This window comes from Barbatula barbatula (assembly GCF_947034865.1).
Source record: "Barbatula barbatula genome assembly, chromosome: 18".
NCBI classification, from domain to species: Eukaryota; Metazoa; Chordata; class Actinopteri; order Cypriniformes; family Nemacheilidae; genus Barbatula; species Barbatula barbatula.
In genome coordinates this window covers 2,917,259-2,938,529 of record NC_136781.1, presented here as the reverse complement: position 1 = coordinate 2,938,529, position 21,271 = coordinate 2,917,259, and the positions used below count along the sequence as shown (strand labels likewise).

General features: G+C 37.1%; 1 protein-coding gene and 1 long non-coding RNA gene across 2 annotated transcripts; one reads left to right on the top strand and one right to left on the bottom strand.

The window, feature by feature from the left end:
• The first annotated feature begins 88 nt into the window (after positions 1–88).
• LOC306907661 lies at positions 89–1,119 on the top strand. Its single transcript, XR_013787923.1, has 3 exons — positions 89–272; positions 822–917; positions 1,066–1,119. It is a non-coding gene; the product is annotated as an uncharacterized lncRNA (long non-coding RNA).
• A 1,645-nt stretch (positions 1,120–2,764) lies between these two features.
• col23a1a (collagen type XXIII alpha 1 chain a) lies at positions 2,765–21,071 on the bottom strand. Its single transcript, XM_079479941.1, has 25 exons — positions 20,924–21,071; positions 19,297–19,323; positions 18,316–18,342; positions 15,501–15,572; positions 14,981–15,097; positions 11,472–11,498; positions 11,352–11,378; positions 10,912–10,965; positions 10,707–10,769; positions 9,677–9,721; positions 9,439–9,516; positions 8,430–8,474; positions 8,220–8,264; positions 7,622–7,702; positions 7,472–7,525; positions 7,315–7,380; positions 7,191–7,217; positions 6,993–7,052; positions 6,729–6,800; positions 6,593–6,619; positions 6,110–6,163; positions 5,845–5,931; positions 5,520–5,588; positions 4,715–4,753; positions 2,765–4,576 (listed from the first exon to the last, which is right to left on the bottom strand). Exons 1-25 carry the CDS (start codon positions 21,023–21,025, stop codon positions 4,574–4,576), a joined length of 1,368 nt encoding a protein of 455 aa, XP_079336067.1. The 5' UTR covers positions 21,026–21,071; the 3' UTR covers positions 2,765–4,573.
• Positions 21,072–21,271: the final 200 nt, after the last annotated feature.

The window sequence follows — 21,271 nt, the reverse complement described above, 5'->3', positions numbered from 1 at the left end:
GTCTACTGTAAACGCCCACATACAGTACTATTATGTCGGTTGCGGGGACTTTTATCTTAATCTACTACCGGTCCGTCGTCGTTCAGCCAGTACGCGTTGTTCCTGTTCTTCCGCTGACACCTCTGCGCTCGCTTTAAACGGTGTATTAACGACGATTAATCGGTGTTTTACCGCTTTATCAGTATATCATCGAAAGATATTGAATTTAAAAACATGGAGCTAATGGAAGATACCGCTGGATCGGATACTAAACGAGCTATAGAGCGTAAAAGGTGAGTTGGGTGTTGTAAACAACGGCCTGTTTATCAGAGCTCAGATGCTTGTAGTCTTTGGACTGAAGCCATTTAAATACTAAAGAACGTTGAATTTTACCCATAACCTTTAAGATGTAAATATCAACGTCACTGAATGACACAAATATGACATTATTATCAGCTGTTTATGGATAGTGTGTTGTTTCAGGATCTCGTCTTTGCTTTTTACGTTTCTGTTTTCTATGTTTATAAAACGTTACATGTTAAGAAGGTTTTTTGTGCTACTTAAGTTGCATGGTGATGTTAGCTTGTCGAGTGTCAAATTTACTTCAAACTCTATACGTTTAGACATGTTTTAGATATCCAAGTCGCTTATTGTGAATGATATATTATAGGATAACTAAGTTATATATTAACTAACACTAAACGCATAGACATGCGTCATATTGTTTTGCATGTGTTGTTGTTTTTCTGGTTTTATAAGACTATAGGCTATGATGCAATGCAGTGGGAAAGATTCCCCCCCCCTCTCTTGTTTTTATTTCATGTTTTGGATATATTTTATAGAAGTTGAAAATGTTAAGTGAGGACTTCAGAGAGGACAAGATTTCAACAGCAGCAGAATCCATCAGAATCCCCGCACTCTCTGAACATCAGTCACAGGTGGAGAGAAAGCTCATTATTTACGTGAACTATGTTTTAATAACGAAACGCCATACAAAACGTTATTGAGCAATCTAATGTGGATGTTGTGAAATGTTATTCTGTTGTAGTTTGTAATTTGAGGTCTATCTGATGTTGTTTCCAATAGGAGCTGGTTTATCCAGAGTCCTCACCTTTAGTCTGAGTCCAGCGTTGTCATCACAGGTGCTTCAATGGGTGGTAATGAAGGAGGCGGACGTGGAGGGGAACGGTGGAGCCTCTTCGGGGTGCGGCCCATCGTGCAGAAATCACCCACTGACCCAGGATCAGAGACGAACACACCTGGTAGGAACCCGCTTTATGCTAACAATAACTTAATGTAAATGTTGATATTTCGGAATAAAAAGAGAAAATACGAAATTGAATTTATGGAGAACTGATAAATTTATTTGCCGATTCCATGACAACAGGGGAATTCTCGCTGCAGTCGTACTTTGGAATTCAGAAGTCTAATACCATGGATGGCATGAAAACCCAAGTAAACCTAATGGTTGAAGATCCTGCCAATTTCAACTCTCCCAAGATTGAGATGAGCAGCGAGGAGGGAAAGAAAACATGTCACAGACTCAGACACAGAGATATGAACATTCTGACACCATCTGGCTTCTGAACTCCACAAGTCTTTAACTCTCTTTAGCTTCCTCGCCATTTATATAATCTACAAAAGCACATTACTGCACAAATTGTGTCACTTGCAGTTTGAACCGGTATGGTTTCTTATAAGGAATAAAGTCGTACATTAGTGCCAAACACCCTAAATTGATAGTTATTTTATTTCCCCCTCTCTTGTCACACGTTTACTGCTATTTAAATATGTCGAATGTGTTTTCATTGCTGTGTACTCTGAAAACTGATCTTATTTACTTGTAGCTAAAATTTGCAGATGTAAAACGTAGTGCAGATACAGTCATCAAAATATGCAAGTACTCTCCTGAAATGTTTTTTTTTTATAGCTGTAACATTCAAGAGTGCATTGTCTGATAGTAATCTGATTTTTGTGGACCACTTTAAAAAGCTCATTGTGTATAATAAGCATGTTTCAACAGTATTTTGTTTCCATTAAACTCACCGATTCCATCACATTGCAAAGCATTAAGTCATTTAGCAGATGCTTTTATCCAAAGCGACTTACAAATTAGGTAAACAAAAACATTTCTGCCATCCACAAAAATATGTTTAACCAACAGGGAGTTTTGACTAAACACGGTCACGGTATTCATTATTTCACATAGTTGAAACATCTTTAAGTACCACTTTTGCAACTTTTTATTTTTAAATTATTACTTTTATTAATGGATATGAGTTGGATTGCATATTTTGTGTCCGGTGTATTCCCTGTGATAAGCTACAGCATTGTTTGTTTGGCATGCTGGCAGCACCTCATTTCTATCACTGGGTTTCACACTTAAACACACAAGAGTTTTTTCATTCAGCTTTGTGTTATTTTGTAAATATAGAAGGTTCTCTGTGTATGCTGAATATTTTTTTCTATTGTTTTTTTTGTACGTTTGTATTGGAATTGCATTGCCTTTGAAAGTTTCCACTTCCTGTTTAGCTTGAACTCTTGTAGTTTGTTTTCTGTGGAGCTGGAAGTTATCCATTCATTCTTGTAAGACAGAAATGTCGTTTGCATCACAGTCCAAACACTTCAGAAGGGTGTATTGCTGTCACATAGTTCTTGTTCGTGTTGCTCAATTTGAGTATTTCATCTATAATAAAATGCTGTTTTTAAGCACAATGAAAACTGATTTGATTGTTTGTTTGGAAGTTTGTGATATTTGCAATATTTTTAAACAACAACAACAACGCACTTGTTACAAACTTTAATATCTTTTTTATAAAACACATCTTCGGGAGCAATGATGGCTGTCGGGTAAGGATATTGTTCCTTATTCCATATCCCATATCAACTATCAAACACAATAACTCAGCAGCAAAATAAAATCTTTCAATATCTTTTAAGGAAAACATTCTTTGTGTTGAATAAACACTGTAAAGAAATTAAAAGAAAAACAAAAACTGTACATTAACACATTCTGGAATTTCCTCCCATTCTTTTTGTTTTGAAAACATCTCAATGCTATTGGTCAATCAAGACTTTTTATTTCAATTTAATGTGAAACATTTGTCTTCCAAATAATGCCATAGAAATCCTAATGTATTATGTGTAGTAACATATATGTTACGAATATAATAACCGTTATATAAACTGATGTCAGGCTATTTGATGATTACCAATAAATATTTAAGAAGAGCTTATGTAAAATGGTGTTAAAAACCCTGAAAGAGGATTTGCCATAATAATTGGAAATGTATGCTAAACATGCTAAAACATCGCAAGTAACATCTAATCTGAATGTCTGTGTTAAATCTCTGAAACCAAACAAAGTAATCAAAGTAAATGAAATTGTCAAACAAAGTGTTATCTTTCTTTGCTTTCATGCTATGAAAGATCGTAGAGCACTTAAGCTTCCTCAGCTTTGAAAACGGACCCTTTTTAAAGTCGTGCGTTCACGAAAACACCTTCGGTTCAGACCATCTTCAAATAAGAAAGAGTACAAACCATAAATTACTATGAACAAAAATATAGAATATGTATTAAAAAATGTGACGTCAAATAAAATTCAGGTAGTCACAGATAATGTATCTCATAAAAAATATCAACACATATTATCCGCAAACAGAAAATATATAAATTTATATGCAGTAGTATTAAAGAAATAAAAAATAAACCGATAGATGTAATGATTTGTAATACTTCCTTTAACTGTCAATGATTATATTCCCTGGCAATAGTGTGTAAATGCTTGCCATCCAAAAGTTAGTCTTGAAGACTCGATACCTGATGCTTTCTTTGTGTTCTTGCTTATATTACTGCAAAACATTAATAAAACAAAGAAATAAACCAAGCATAACAGTAACACACGAAATCAATCATAAATTACTGTTCAATAATATTCTCACAATAATGAGCTGTTCTCTATCCTTTCCATCTCACAACCTCATGTGTCGCTGCAGCCGTCCTACAGAGCAGCCGCATCCATGAGGCCAATCCCTCATCTCCCATCATCTCTAAAAGCTCATTTATGTTCCTCCAGAAAAATACTGACTTTACTAAGGGGAGTTTGAACCCTTGTTTGACCTGCACACCGAGGAGAGTCAATATTAACTGATGTTATTGAGATTCTGACCCTTAAGGGACTTTTAAGTAATTCTTAAATCCTCTGGATTTTGGGTTTTCGTCTGGGAGAGATGCTTTCTCTTGAGTTTCTGAAGCATCGCTTGTTCCTTTAAAACAAACGGAGTGATGTGAAGAGTATTGCAGCACCGGTTGAGGGAGTCAGTGCAGCATGCAACAGTCCTCCAGCACACTCACACAAGCAAAGCTCCTTGAAAAAATCTTCATCTTTGGATTGTTTGACTCCAATGGATGCCAAAAACTAACATCCATTCTTTGGGTCAAACGTCGGGTATAAAAATATTAATACAAATGTAATACTGATGAACGTCCATCACAGTCTTTATAAAAATGTTAAAAATATTAAAATAAGGAAGCTGTATGAAATTGCAGTATATATCACATCAATATGTACAGACGACATGCTGCAGGTCACGCATCACTGCAAGAAAAACAAACAAACAATGTTAGGAAAAGCAAAATCAAAGTCATATGCAGTTATAAGGTCACACACACAAAAAAGAACAGACATGGTTAAAGTATATTAAAGCATCTCCAATAAATTAAAACTTTTACAGACCTTGTGCCAACAGCCTTGTATTGGAAGTCCATCTGGACCCTTAAAACACAAAACCGATAGGTGTAATACTATTATTATAAAGAAATTTAGGAATATAAAAAAGTAATTTACAATTTACTGTCTGCAGACAAAATAGTAATATTTTTTTAGGTTTATAGTGTGCATTTTAACAAATTAAATTGTTATTTACAAACACAAACACAGCAAAGGAACAGATACAAAAAACTTTTTATGTTTTCAAAAATTTACAAACTTTGATGCTAGGGCATTGCCATGTAGTTGCTAAGGTGTACAGATGTGGTTGTTAAGGTGTACAGATGTCGTTGCTAATATGTACAGATGTGGTTGCTAACGTGTACTAATGTGGTTGCTAAGGTGTACTGATGTGGTTGCTTAGGTGTACTGATATGGTTGCTAAGGTGTACAGATGTGGTTGCTAAGGTGTACTGATATGGTTGCTAAGGTGTACAAAAGTGATTGCTAAGGTGTACTGATGTGGTTGCTTGGGTTACTGTTAGGAGTGGCTAGGGAGCCAATAACTATCATCATCTCTAACATCATCATCCCTTTACATCGGGTAGCACATAGATCTACCAGAGCAAACGCAATAGTCGTACTTACCATTGCCGAGCACCACTAAAACAAATTAATACAATCTTTTTTTGTCTATATTTGTAATAATCTCCTCATAGTATGTTATTAGTATACAGTATAGGTGACAGAGTGGGAAAGGTCAGAAAGGGTCAGAAAAGTGCAGGCGTTAGTGGAATAATAGAGGAAATAGAAGCAGGCAGATATACTGTACCAGTGGACAGGGGTCCTCTGAGACCAGCTGCCCTGTTTCCACTGGCTCTTTTTTACATCCTTCAGATCCCTGTCAGATAAGCACACATATAGAATACGCTCACTCATAATTACTAAAAACACACAATCAACCAGACCTAGCAGCTTTAGGAAACATAGAGAAAAAGATGAAGAAATGTGAAATAAAGAGGAAGAATGTCTGTGAAAACGTCTGTGTTCCCAAATGGATCCGCTTTGTTTGGAATGACCCCCATGTTTATTCACCTGGTTTACAGCAGAATGAATCTGTAAGACATCAACAAATATAAACATGGGAGAGCACGCACCACAGGACAGGGCTGGTCCAGACCTGGAGGTCCCTGTTCTCCCTTCTTTCCTTTCAGGCCCCTCTTTCCAACGGGACCACGATCCCCCTGTGAATCAGATCAACAAAATCACATTGTTTATTGGAATTGCACACGCAAACTGCCACCATTGACCAATCAGAATTCAGTATTCCAGAGAGAGTCATTGCCATTTGATGTGCCATGAATAAAGGAATCTAAATTAAAATCTAAATTTTACACAAACTTCACAGAGATAATACCATACCTTTTCTCCTCTCTCCCCACGCACGCCCCTGTCTCCTTTAATACCAGGAAAACCCTGCAGTGTAGAAACACAGAACTAAAATGTAAAGCTAAATTCATTAATATACTCCAGCAGACTTAAAGGGACAGTTCACTCAAAAATGACAATTCTGTCATGAATTACTCAACCTCATGTTGTTCCAAATCTGTATACATTTCTTTGTTTGGTTAAACACAGAGAAAGATATTTGGAAGAATGTTTGCCATAGTAGTCAAAAAGGTTTTTTTCTTAATTCTTCAAAATATCTTCTCTTGAAAAAAGCCCACAATTGCTTTTTCTACTATTGCAGTCAATGGTGCCCAAAAATGTTGCTAACATTTGTCCAAATATCTTTCTCTGTGTTCAACCAAAACTAAGAAATGTATCTTGAGGGTAAGTAAATGAAGACAGAAGACATTTTTTTGGGTGGAGTATCCCTTTAAAACAACATGGATTACTACTTACATCTAATCCAGGTTCCCCCGGTTTTCCCTTTCAAAGAAATTAAACAAAATCATTTGTTTAAATATTTCTGATATCATACATATGACAAGGATTCATTTTACATGTCTGGCACATTTATGTATTTATATACATTTACCTTTTCACCTTTGGTGCCAGGCAAGCCAACTAATCCTGTTGACCCTGGAGGACCCTGAGGCCCCGGGGGGCCCTATAAAACAGAATTAAAAAAATAGAAAAATAATTAGATATTTTAATAAATTGAGGACAACATAATCCTCCATAATAAGTATAATAAAATTGATCAAGAGTTTACATAATATCCGTAAATAAATAATAATGTGAATATGACTTTTGTTTTGTAATATAATCGAATGCATTATGGGATAAGACGTGCTCTTACTTGAATTCCTAGAGTGCCCATTTCTCCCTTATCTCCTTTAACATTTTCCCCCGGATCACCCTATAAGATATTGAACACATCTTTAGACAGATACAATACATCATAAATTAGCATTAATTCATACACGTTTTTTCTGTCAGGACAATGACTGAACAGACTATATAAACTGCAAATATACACCAAGGACAAAACACCTACTTTGGGGCCTTGCATGCCACGATGGCCCTGAAAAATATTTCATCCCGTCAAAGTCTTTCAATTCATCATCTTTTCATCTTATAAATCAACTTTTGTTTTTATACGATTTTATAATGTGTCTCACCATGTATCCTGGAGGTCCTGGTGGTCCAGGAGGTCCTTGTGGTCCTGGTTGTGAAATCATCTGAACCTGTGATCGGTTGTGACATAACAATTACAGTTTACTGTGCTCATGAAATCACATTATATTATTAGTCTCATTAGATGCTTCAAAGATGTACCAGGTTGTCCTCTAGTATAGAATCTCCTTTCTCTCCTTTCTGCCCGTCCATTCCCTGTAACAAAGAAAAGATATGTGAGAAATAAAACATCCAGTGTGAACAAGAGACTGTGAAGCGATACTGATTCTACTTAAATATTTTAATACTTACAGAAGGACCAGAGAGACCCATTTCTCCTTTCTCTCCCCTCTCTCCAATTGCACCGGGCTCTCCGGTATCTCCTTCATCTCCCTGATAAAAAATAAATGCAAAGATTGAACCTTCTGAATGGTTATTCAGAACATATTTATACACTAGATTTATCAGTGCAAAAGTCAAGTCAAAGTCTGCTTTATTGTCAATTCTGCCACATGTATATAGAGTAGTGAGCATAAAGTAACTAGTGCAGGTCAGTGAATGTTGTGGGGGGAGGACCTTCGGATGAGGTCAAAGTTCAGTGGTGCATGGGGCAAGAAGAGGGGAGGGAGGGCAAACTGGGAGGGAGTTTAGCTTCCCGACGGCCTGGTGAATGAAACTGTCCTTTAGCTTGTCCTGGCCTGGAGACTCAGCAGTCTCCTCCTTGATGACAACAGCCTGGAGAAGCTGTGTGTCGGGTGCTATGCCCAAAACTAGTGGTTACTAAGGGTGTTACTAGTTGGTTGCTAGGGTGTTGCTAGGATGTTCTTGTTGGTTGATTACAGTTCCAAATGAAAACAGCCTACAACCGAGCACCACTAAAAATGAATTTGTGTCATGAAGAGATTCTCACCTTTTCACCATCAATCCCAGCAGGCCCAGGCAAACCAAGCTCACCCTGTTTGGATGAAGAAAACTGTGTTAGTTAGATCCTGTTCATTCAGTTCAATTGGCTTTCATGGTTTTTATAAGAACTCTATGCATTAACTATTTAAACAACAAACCCATTTATTATAAACAAAACAGTGAGGACATTTTTTATCAAAAGTTGCATAAGATGAACCTTTGGCCCTTCTTTTCCTGGTGGTCCTGGCGGTCCAGGGGGTCCCTGTATGGAAAAGAAATAATTCATTTTACATCAAACGTCTTTGATTTTTGAAAAAAACATTTAGATTTTAGGAACCACAAACCTCTGATAAATTCCTTTTAATAGCTGCTATAAAACATGTTCCTGTATAAATCCTATTGTGGGACTAGTGGGATTTAAACACCTACTGAACGTTTTCTATTTGCCAATAACACTTTTCAATGCATTGGTCAAATGTGCTGCCAAGGCCTGTGGTTTAATAAGAATGTCTGAGCAGTTATCTTGTTGATATTGTATAATTCTCTCACATTTGACAATGTCCAGGCCTTCCAGCACACTTAAACAGTCATTAACATGTATGCACAAGAACTATTCATTAAACTACCAGGATTTATGCAAATGTAAACTCTCAGATCAAAAACATGCAGAATGCTAATCGCATCCAAATGTGTAACTTCATCCTGCTGTGTTGCAGAAAACATTCCCATAACACTGCACCAAGTCTAATGACTTTACAGAACGTTTGTAAGGTATTAAAAACATACACCACATTTGACAGCCATGCATATTTCACTGATTTAAGTGGTGTGCTTTAAAAGTAATGTTAAAAAACATATTTTGCATAATGATGTCGTGATGAAGAATTACATCGGAAGAAATGCAAGATATTTGTATATTGAAACTTTGTTTGATGTATTACTTGGAAATTCTTGAATTATCAAATAACGCATCTGTTTTGAATCCAAAGCACACACAAACACACAGTGAGTATTTGTTTACAGCAGGTAAATAAAAACATGGCAACCCATGCTACAAATACTGTTACCGAGACACTGATGGTTTTAATGGCCTGCCGGAGAAAATCAACCAGACATGTAATGACATTTGCTTTTAATTTAACTATGAATTTATCAAATACATTTTTTTAAAGAAAATCAAATTGCACAAATCTAGCGACTAGTAATTCAATACATTCACAGCTCACCTGAAAAGCATCTAAGAGTTTGCCATTGAAGTCTATGATGTCACTGGATGCTGATGTGCCCTTCTCACCAGGATGACCCTACAAAGAACAGCATTCTCAATTTTAAAGATACGACAAGATCACGTAATCTTGTCGTACACATAAGACATTTCTCTAATACAGTCCGAGAATTACACAAATGTGCACATTCTCTAAGATGTTAAATGTATAATGTACTGTATATGATTGTCTATCTTACTATTTCGCCCTTGGGTCCTTGTTCTCCAACATCTCCCTTGTCTCCCTGCAAACACAAAACAAATCAATACAACCAAACAACTCTCACCCTTGTGATGTTCCAACCCCAAAGATTTACATTTACCATTTAAATAAACTTTTACCCAGTTTCACAGACAAGGCTTAAAGTCCCAGTGAAATAAAAAATGACAATACATATTTTTCCATGTAATATTGCAGCGTTTATTGTAAATAGTTTATCCATGTGGGTTATTCTCTTTTTAAAATGTGTGTGCCCTCATACTCTTTAGTTAAAGGTGCCATAGAATAGGAACTGTATTTACCCAGGCATAGATGAATAATAAGAGGTCTTAATATTCATGACCCTTCAAATAAGGTAATAACAGACCTTCACATTCTGTAAATGGACATGTAAAACCGATTCTGGATAATTATTTTTGCTTAATAAAGCCACATACCTTCTACGTAGATATCAGAGAACAATATAGCATATTGTATCAATAAATTCTTTGGCACCTTTAAAATCTGAAAATGCAGTTTCTTTCTGTAATGAATATCCATCTTAAATGGTGTATGTTGGACGGCTTGGTCGCAGCATCCGTTAACTCCTCCCCTTCAACTGTCAGTCTGCTGCCAGTTCCATTTCACATCCAATCAAATCACAAGGAAACACGAAAGCAACGCCCACTCTTTTTTCATTCGAAAATCTATTTCACTCGAAAATGCGTCAAAAAACGGAAGTAAATAAGTAACGCAACTTTCGCTTCACGGGGACTTTAATCCCAGACAAAAATGAAAGTTTGAGCTGTCTTTACTGAAAATAAATTGCCCTTCCATATATTGAAATAAATCAGTGCCATTGTTAAGTCTCAAACTGCATACCAGAAATGTTTTTATTGAAGGCATTTTAGTAAAAGCGACTTAAATATCCTAATTAAACTAAGCCGTAGTCCTGGCTTAAGCTAAGCCTTGTCTGTGAAACTGGGCCTGTATGTCTGAAATGAAGTGTGAAATAAAAAAGCTTCAAGCACCTTCAAACCTGGCAGACCATCTGTCCCTCTGTCACCCTGAGGACCTGTCTCTCCCTGCTCACCCTGCAGACACACAAGAGATTTAAAATGATTGAAGAATGGAACAGACCGATGCTTTAAATGCAGATATTCAGAATCGTGAGACGTAAAAGGTGACGTCCGAATTCAATAAATGATTTCCGTGAATGAAAGAAAGAACTCTGACCTTTGACCCCGAGGGTCCCTGTGGTCCTAGGTAACCTTGTTCACCAACTTCACCCTGCAAAATAAAAAAGTGAATGAACACCCTTGCGTTCAAAAGACATACTCCGAAACATACTCTGCTGTTTTACTACACAAGCATCCCACTTGAATCACCCCTCACCCCACATTAAAAATGATGTCAGTGAAACACAGACAGACTGAATCAAGACATCAGCTGAGATGTCAGCACGGCCTTCGGGATGATTCACATTGTGTTTAAAGACAACTGAGGCCGGAAGGCACTTACATTGCTAACCAATCATGAAGGCCAAAGACCTCAACATGCTGTTCACATTTATACCAAGAGGAAAGCATTTTGTACTTTTTGGACAATGTTCTTCTCCATGAAGGAAACAACATGTTAGTTCCAGGCTCAAAAACACACACAAAGAGTTTTCTTACTGGTTTTCCTGGTAATCCTCTCGGCCCCTGTAGAGATAGAAAAACATATTTAAATGACAAAAACAAATAACAACATATTCCAAGACAAAGATGAGATAAAGAAATGTGCAGGAGATTCACCTCCGTTCCATCTCGTCCAGGGGAACCCTGAAGAAGAGAGAGAGATGTTGTGTGTAAGCACAAGTTAAAACAACTTCATATACACATTATCAATAACTTGAAATATTATTGGTTCTCGTGTGTCTTATGACTAGCTGATATGTTTGTCAGATAGAACCAATAAGATTTGAAAGTTTAATACATGCCACTGTATTTTTGTGCTCAGATGTGCTCATTTTCATTTCAATTTGGCTAAAGAAGCTCAAAATATTCTCTCACAAACTTATCATTTCACTTTAGAAGATATTTATTACTAACCCACGGCAGTCATTTGGATTACTTTTATGATGCGTGGATGATATTTCTGAAACTTAAAGGTACATAAAACAAATGAAATGTATAGATAAAAAGTAAACTATTCGAGTATTTTCAAATTTGTGGTGAACTTTGACATTCCCTGTTCAGAAACTGCTGTTTATTACTTCACCACCAGATGTCAGTATTGCACAGCATGGGCTTGTACATTGACATTAATGTACATTGACTAAAGGTGTGTCTTAATAGACATAAAGAGCATTTGTAAGACGATGTTAAATCTGGCTAAGTTGCACTTTCCTGAACTGGTAATAGAGTCTTATCTAAATGCCATACGATATGAAATGTTTCTAATGAAAAAGATATGCTTGTCCTCATTTTGCATTTACATCATACATATGTGGATGCACACAGATGCATGCACTCATCATGTCAAATGCAGTACAGTATATCAAGAAGACATAAAGGCTGGGTTTCAACCACAATACAGAGAAACACAATATTCTGTTCCCTGTCAAAAATGAATGAAACCAGAAGAATCACTGGGAAAATCAAAAATCCTGTGATGTAGTGCTATTGGGACATCAGTCACTTCATACTCCCCCCAGATCTGTGCATCTTAACAAGGTGGTTTTGCAAACTATAAACACAAAAATGGTGGTAACACAGACACATCTGCAACATGGCACAGAATTTCATAGATTCTGACGTTTCTAAAATCTCTTAAATGAACAAGATACAGTTTAGGGAACACGTAACAAACAATTCACTTGTATTCAAATGTGAGAATGTCACATCACAGGATGCTTTCTCATGCTTCATTGGTGAACGTCTCAGTGTGTGCTATGTGATTTGCATGACTATAGATTGGTTACTGTACATTCCAGATCTCAAGGCTCATGCCAACATGGCATCAGATCATACATTTACGCCACATTTATCCGCCCTCGTGATAAGAAACGTTTAACCTCATCATGGGTTAGAAACATTGTTGTGCGTTCGGGGACTTGGGGAAACTGTTCCTAGATCTGGACGGGTTCCATATCTCTTATAGGTCATTCAAGAACAACCGAGATCGTCGAGAAAACACTGCGGCCGTGCCTTACTAAAACCAGATGAGAGTTGAGCCCTAAAATCTATATTTGGTTAAGCCGCAGCGCGCTGGCATCGGCTGTGGTTTTCGACCGCCCCGCTGGGGGCTTGATGAACTGGATTTACCCCTTCCCCTCTAACCTCTCTCTCTCCATCACCTCTGACTGAACAAAACACAACCATCAGATGACAGAGAGCAGAACGCCATTAATGCCTTTAACCTTTCAAATACAACCTGGAACTGTTGCAAACCGCAGGCCGCTGTGGTACAAAAAACAGATTCAGAAATGATTCCACTGCGTGTTCTTGATTTCCACCTGTATGACTTCAAAGAGCAGACCTCCCAGGTCTCAGCAGATCCGTAAGAGCAAGTTAACCAAACGTCAAACTAGACTCAGGTATTTTCTTAAATGTGATATAGAGCAGGAGAAATGGGAATGGTTCTCATTTGCTTGAATGGATCTGCTATCGTTGGTTCTTAAAGGGATAGTTCACCAAAAATGAAAATTCTGTCATGAATTACTCACTCAACAGTTGTTACAAATCTGTATACATTTCTTTCTTTGGTTGAACACAGAGAAAGAGAAAGAATGCTTGAAACCAAACAATTCTTGGACTCCTTTGACAACCATAGTAGGGAAAATGACAATAGTAGTCAAAAGTGCCCCACAACCGTTTGCTTTCCTAAATTCTTCAACAGAACAAACTAATTATATAGTATTTTTTTTCAATGGGGTCCAAGTTTAGTTATAAGCATTTATCTAAATATATTTCTCTTTTGTGTTCATCAGAAAAAATACATTTATACAGATTTGGAACAACTGGAAGGTGAATAAATGATGACAGCATTTCTATTTTGGGGTGAAGTATACCCCTTTAAAAAAAACTGTTTTCTAGTTTGAGGAAAGTAAATCAAAAGCATCTCCTTTAACTCAAAGAGTTTATACAGTCAAACCAAAAAATTGTCAGACACCAAATATAATTTTTGATATTTCTTTACCGTATTTCATTTTTGTAAGTGAGGATAACAAAATAACAAACCCCATTGCATCTCTTTCTATCAAAGTTATCTGACAATATCAAGATGAATTTGTTCTGACACAGTTCTATATTTTATTACCCTTTTCTAAACAATGGCAAATAAACATATACTGTCAGAAATGTTGAAGGTGTCTGAATTAATTTAGGTTTCTCCTAAAAATGTCCTTATTCAGTTTAACATGGTCATTCTCTGCCGCCTCTCTGACACATGTCTGTTTTCTGTTGCCGTACTTTTAAGGCTTTTTTTGTGACTGTAAAATGAGTAACAGCACTAGGTTGTGGGTTTGCTTTTGGTATCAGTATAGTTTTTGCAATTGTCCCTTATCTCAAAACTGCCTTTGTGCATAACATTATGCATTGTATGCATTATATTGTGACAAGGTAGCAAAACAATCTGACTTTCATTTAAAGCAGTGTTTCTCAATTCCAGTCCTCATGTCCCCTATGCTCCCAGAATGTATTCCTATATAAAACACCGGATTCAACTCATCAACCGTTCCCAAAATAGGCTTTTTTGAATTTATGTGGCAGCGCTAAGACCGATCGGAAAGTGACATCACTCTCACGGTACTGTGATGTCACACAGTCCCCTTGCAGTATTGTGATTATATTAAGGTCCAGTGTGTAATTTTTGGGGAACCTATTGACAGAAATGCAATATAATGTACATAACTTTACAGACCTTACATGGTGAAGCGTTATGTTTTAATTGCCTTAGAATGAGCTATTTCTATCTACATACAACGCGGGTCCCCTTACATGGAATTCACCATTTTGTTTCTACAGTAGCCCTAAACGGACAAACTGCTCTACAGAGCACCTTTCATAAATACGTTATCTCCTTCGGCAAAGAAAAGAAAACGTGACAACATCTTAGCCCTGTGTCAGGCACCGTAGTGCTTCAAAAGAGAGGGGTGGAGTGAGTCGTTGGTTGCAATTCTCAACCTCACCGCTAAATGCCGCTAAATTTAATACACAGGACCTTTAATATAAACGAGTTCTGCATCGTTTATACAACCTTAATAGATGAGAAAACACTTGACACATGACTGAAGCAAGTGCAGTGATAGAAAGTGTCTTACTTGATCTCCTGGTGGGCCACGCGGGCCATCCTTCCCAGTGTTACCTGGGGGGCCTCTTGGTCCAGGTGCTCCAGGAGGGCCCGGAGGTCCAGCTGGCCCGGCCTGTCCTTGATCACCCTGATAAAACATAAAGTGATGTGAAGGAAATGCCTTAGGAAAAAGAGACATTCTGTCAGGACACACAAATAACATTTTGTGAAGGTAAAATAATGTGTTATAGGGTCGTATAAGTTGATTACTTTTACAAAGCAAAGAAATCATACCGTCCATAAAAAAGGACCCAGACAATTCTGTCCAAAAACATGTTTAGAAACACTATTCATCAACTGAATTCATTTAAATGCCATGCAACTTGCATGCAACGCTCAAATCCTTCACACACGGATGAGCATGTTACAATGGAAACATTGAGTCACACAAACAACACCCCATCAATCACACTACATGACGGCTGTTAAAACGAGGAAGAGGAAGGTCTAGTTAGAGGTAAAGGGGGACACGTGCCTCTCACACATGCTACCTTCAGCATACGGCGCTGGAAACTGGGCTGATCGGCTGAGATGTAACCATGATCGTACCGGGGGAAGACCATCTGCGCACGCGAGTCGCCCAAAGACAGGAAGAACCAAGCATAACAGATGCGGGATGAAAGAGCAGAAGAGAAAGTTGAGATGAAACATTGAAAAGAGCACTGACCACCTCGGACTGTGTGTTAGACAAAGAAAGATGGAGAAAGATCTCAGTGGAGCGAGAGGGACGATGGCCTTCACGGACATACGGAGCGGCTTTGAGATGAAGGCTACGACATTAACAAACCTTAATAAGAATCTGATTACTTTGAAGGCCTGCGTGACTGCTTTGACCCTGTGAGAAGACAGGTTAAAGAGAGGAGCAGAGATACAGACGAGTCATCCATGAGCACTAAAACTGCATTTCTCCGCCGTTACTATATGCAATGATTATAATACAAAAAGGAAAACAGGATCCTGTTAAAAAGATCTGTCATGTTGGTCATGTTTTGTTTTAGGCGCTGATCTGCAGAAAGTGATGCTAGTGTACTTAACAGCCACGGAAAAAAATTAAGAGACTATTTACTGGTGAAAAATGAAGAGATTATTTTCAGTTTTTCTAAATTTACTATTTATAATTGGTCTTTTTGTTTTATTCTTTAACCTACTAACAACATTTCTCCCAGTAAAATTTGTGTTTATTTGAATTTATTTGCAGAAAGTGAAGATGGGAGAAACATGTGAAAATAACAGAAAAAATGCTCTGTATTTTTTCAGACCTCAAATACTGCAAAGAAAACCAGTTCATATTCACTTTTAAATAATACAACAGTAATATTTGTACACAAAAAGAAGTTTTATGGGATAACCTGGATTTTTATCATAATTTTCAAATTGCTTTTGGATGACTTTATGTCACTCCTGAGGTTTGATCTTGTTGAAATTCAACAGGCACTGGACTGGAATGGCCACAGTTCATCTAGAAATGGTGATTAAATAGAAATTGGGAATGGTCTCTTAATAATTTAGATGGCTGAAGTGATAAATTAATATGAGTTTTATATTTCTATGTATTTGGTATGTCCCCTTTCGCTTTAATGACAGAATGTGCTTGAGTTGGATTTAGAAAACGTGACGTGTTAACATGGTCATGCTGGCATCAACATTCACATATCCAAATATAAATAAAAGTAATTCAATTCCATCATTTTTAGCATCAAATGAAATAAATACTATAAACAAAGCATGTCTGTATTTAGTAAATAAGACCAAAAGGAAAACAAAATGAGTAATGTCAAGATAAAAAGTTGAAACCGTTTCTCAGCTTTATGATCTGTCCAAGGATTGCGCCACAAACAATGCTAACGCTTTAAATGCAGCCCAAAAAAAGACAATGTGGCCGGCCTGAGCTGAGTGCCAAATACAAACTGACCAAATTTCCCAAAATTGTTGGTCATGCTACCTTGAAATGACTCTGGACATAAACAGTGTTTTATTTTTGCTGTCTTGAAATCACATTGGTCAGGAAAACAAACTCATGTTTGCTTGTCTCTAAAAACATAAAAACCATGAGGGCTGAACTGTGCTGACAACTAAGAGGTGTTTAGAGGGCAAGTGTCTGTGAGAGGGAAGCGTCTGCCATAAGAGATTTAGGAAAACCTTCAGGTTTGTTACATCTGAAGCTCTATCAACAACAGTTGTGCCATGTTAATTCTGAAACATTTGGTTACATGCTCCTTGTTACGTCACAGACACTTTACAATAACTTGTATAACCCTGAACATCACTTCTCAAGTTGAAATACAGCATCCTGGTAAATGGAAAACACATGTGGTGGTGTAAGGACTGTAGAAGGATTGTCATTTCAGACAGGACGTGCCAAGCTGTTGCCCATTTATGTCCATGTGAAATGTAAAACACCTCCCGATCACTTTGGCGTAAGATAAACTGTGGTGGGAAAACTTTGCCCATGCTGTAACATTTCAAACATTTCATGGCTAAGAATATCAAGTTAGCTTTAAAAGACTGAGATGGGCTATGAGAAAGACAAAAAGGTTGAGCGAGAAGAGAGAGTGAGATGCAACAAAGGGATGGGAGTTTGAGCATGAGGCTTTAGTTAGCAGGGATGCGGTGAACTGAGGGATGACTGAGGTTTCCCACACTGCTGCTTTACTCAGCATCACACACACACACACATAGCACGCACGCAAACCCCATTGACTTCTATTGTTCTTAAATTAAACAAATGATATTTATATAAATACACTTTTTACATGTAACATTTGTCACTCTAAACATGTTTCGGATTTAGTTAAACACACACAGATATCCGAGTAAATCCCCCATGATTCATCGTGTTAAAGATTACAGAGAAGCGACCCAGCAAACAGCCCGATCACTGTCAATCTGACAAAACACATCCTTATACAAAATCATTTCTAATCTTATCCTAATTTTGTTTGGATGTGCTCATATGAGCGAGACAAATTCAGAAAGAGACGCAAGATATATTCCAAACATCTTAAACCAGAATCCAGCCTCCTGTCACACACAGCTCAGTCCATCGTTCATGATTTATGAAACATCATCACTCCTCTAGGTATCACTGTGAACAAGCTTAAGAACCTGTGTAACTGTTAGTGTGTGTGTGTGTGTGTGTGTGTAGCTAGTTAACAATCCACAGGGGAACAATTTGTCACCCTTATTTTACCCTAAATGTAAACATGTTCTTAAGGGCACATTTGGGGTGTTCTTGTTCATAAAAATGATAAACCGATACATGTTTTTTAGTTAGAATGTGTTAGGCTTACTGCAAACATCACTCACCCTTGGCCCAGTGTCTCCCTGGTCACCCTAAACAGACAAAGAAAAAATACATGAGGACCACAACACTATAAGAATTATAGTACAAACACTAGACCTTCACATTCACTAAATGTTTGTGTAAACACACTATATACATATGTATTTTCTTTCTATCAGAGTAATATGTAGTGCATCCAAAATTGTAATGGCAACAAACAAGCATCCTGACATGCCTCACGAGAACAAATAACTTCATTAAATAAAGGAATATAGTGTATTTTCTGCAACAAAACCCATTCGAATGCCTTTTTCTGAGCTATTTTCTGATGCTTTTGAAGCTTCAAAGGGTGGTCACTGTTCACTAAGGTTGTAACCAAAAAACTAAAACACCACTTCATTCAAATAGAAAATCAGCATTTTGGTTTTAAATATTAAAGAAAAGCCATGGGTTTTGAGTGACGCAAATGTGGATAAATAAGTAAATAAAATAAAAAATAAAACATTTTGGATATGTTCCTTTAATCCTTCCTTTAATCACATCAATAATCTCATTTAAAGAGTCTCGGTTTTAACTTGAACCTGTTAAACTCAGGTCAACATTTCCTAATGGTCTCAATTATGGTACCTAACACAAATAGAACGCAGATAAATACATGCAAAAAGGAGAATGCACGTCATTCTGTTTACTAACTACTAAATGAATAACGTTCATCTGGGAGAAGGATCCTGAAGCTCGATGCTTCGTTTCGTGTTTTTTGTTTCAATGCAATCAAGCCGAAACTCCAACAGCGCTTCATTCACCACAGGTTTCTAGTTCCTCTAATTTAAAGCCTTACACGCTCTACGTCCCGTCCAAAACATGTGTTCACAGACGAAGGCCAATGCAAACGAAGTTTGCGAGTTGTTTTTAAAATCCGAAAACATCTGCTTGCTGGGAAGCAAAGAAATGAAAGCGGTCTCTGTGCGTGTGGAGTCAAATATTAACTGAAGACATTAAGGTACCTTATCTCCTTTCGGTCCCGCCAGCCCCTGAAACAAATGAGTTGGGGGCGTTGATTAGACAGTTTGTCAAAAATGAAAAATGTATATGAGAGAGGTCTACAGGAAAGAACGACAAGATCAGAGCGCAGATTGAAACAGGTCTGAAAACCGTGTGACCGAGTGATTCATTCGCTTAGACCGGTCACACGAGCCTTCTTATTTTCACATGTACCTTTTTTTCAGAGATGTTCCAAAGTCATCCAACTTCCAACTAAACTCATTCTACGTGTGTGTGATCTTTGTCATTTGCAAATAACATGATCAAAAGTGTGTGAATGGGATGAACTATCACTGACCAAACACACGGTAAAATGATGTAAATTGCATAATTGGGGGGATCTATTGCATTAAAGAAAATGAAAAATCTGTCACATTAACGCCCTTATGTCATTCCAAACCTGTAGGACTTTCTTTCTTCTGCAAAACAAAAAAGAAGATATTTTTAACCAAAAACCATTGCTCCCCATTGACTTCTATTGTATGGACTCCACCATTGCAAGTCAATGGTTTTCTTTTACCAACATTTTTCAAAATATCTTCTTTTGTGTTCTGCAGAAGCAAGAAAGACATACAGGTTTGAATTGTCGAGAGGGAGAGTAAATTATGACAATTTTTATTTTGGGGTGAACTATCCTTTTAAGAGCTTTATTTGACCCAATTTGTTTGGATGACAGAGTGAGCAGCAAAAATGTACATTTACCTTTAAGAAGGTGGCTGTAATATGACTTTTAGAAACTTTTAAATTGCAGCAACTAAAAATATTATTTATATTTAAACATTCAGTATTACTGTAATATAATACAACACGCTTTGCACTATATAAAAAATGATACTAAAAGCTTGGAAAAAGTATTGTTTAACCTGGTCCCTAAGCAGGGAACACCCCGTACAGGCCACAGATCTCTCTGCAAAAATGAACTGACGGGCCGAATCAGTTTTGTTAAACAAGGCAGACTCACAAAATGTTATATGCTTGCAAAACCCCAAACCAGGCTGTTATCACACCTGAATGAGATCAGTGAACTCGGTTGAGTGATTTCAGTCAAAACAACACGACAAACGTATTTCACAGGAAGCCACAGATTAATGACTTGGAGGTGGTCTTTCTTACAGATGTCCTTTAAGATGAAGTGGTTTACTTTACATTGGACAAATGAGCTTCCCTTGAAAGTGCTAAAGAGCATAACAGGACCCTAAAACATTTGCCTGTCTGTAAGAACACAAGTTAACAATGATGAATACTCGCTTTTTAAGTGTGTAATCCATTATTTCCATCACATTTATGAATTGACATAAATGGTTCATAGCGCTCTATGGGGTGTGACCTAATGTGATGAATGACCTGCAAAAGTAGACTTGCATATCTGTTGAAAAGTTATCATTCATAGTCAAATGATTTTTAAGATCACAAAATACATTTCAGTCAAGAGATCCTAAAAGTACAGGAGTTTCCCATAATTCCATGCAAGAATAAAACCCAAATTAATTCTGACTACTAAGAAATCAGCCTTGTATATAAGGTAAACAAGTAATGTGATCAGCCACCAAATATACAACCTTTTGCAAAACAGATTTGAGATGTATTTACCTGGCTTCCTTTAGGTCCAGGAGGACCCTGTAAATAGAGAATAAACAAATCAGTCAGTACGAAAAATAAGAGCAATAGTCTTGAATGTTTCCCTGATGTCATGAAATGTTTTGCCACAATAATGTCACTTGTATCTTCGGAGTCAGATTCAACGTACATATCTCAAGTATTGCCTATTAAATATGATATGGCTGAAATGGCTTACAGTGGAGAACAGACTATTTATGCTTCTGATAATAGGCCTACATTTTTGAATTTGTATTTTGATCTATTTCCTTTTTCTATTTTAGCAATGTTCTACTTGAATACTTTGATCTCTCACACTAGAAGCAGACAAACTCAGAACTC

Excerpts from the sequence above, each read along its gene's own strand:
- col23a1a (XM_079479941.1), bottom strand. The coding sequence starts at position 21,025 with ATGACATCAGGGAAACATTCAAGACTATTGCTCTTATTTTTCGTACTG. Across the intron at positions 19,324-20,923 it reads CTGGACCTAAAGGAAGCCAG|GGGCTGGCGGGACCGAAAGG; the intron begins GTAAATACATCT and ends CATTTGTTTCAG. Across the intron at positions 5,932-6,109 it reads GTGGGGAGAGAGGAGAAAAG|GGGGATCGTGGTCCCGTTGG; the intron begins GTATGGTATTAT and ends TCTGATTCACAG.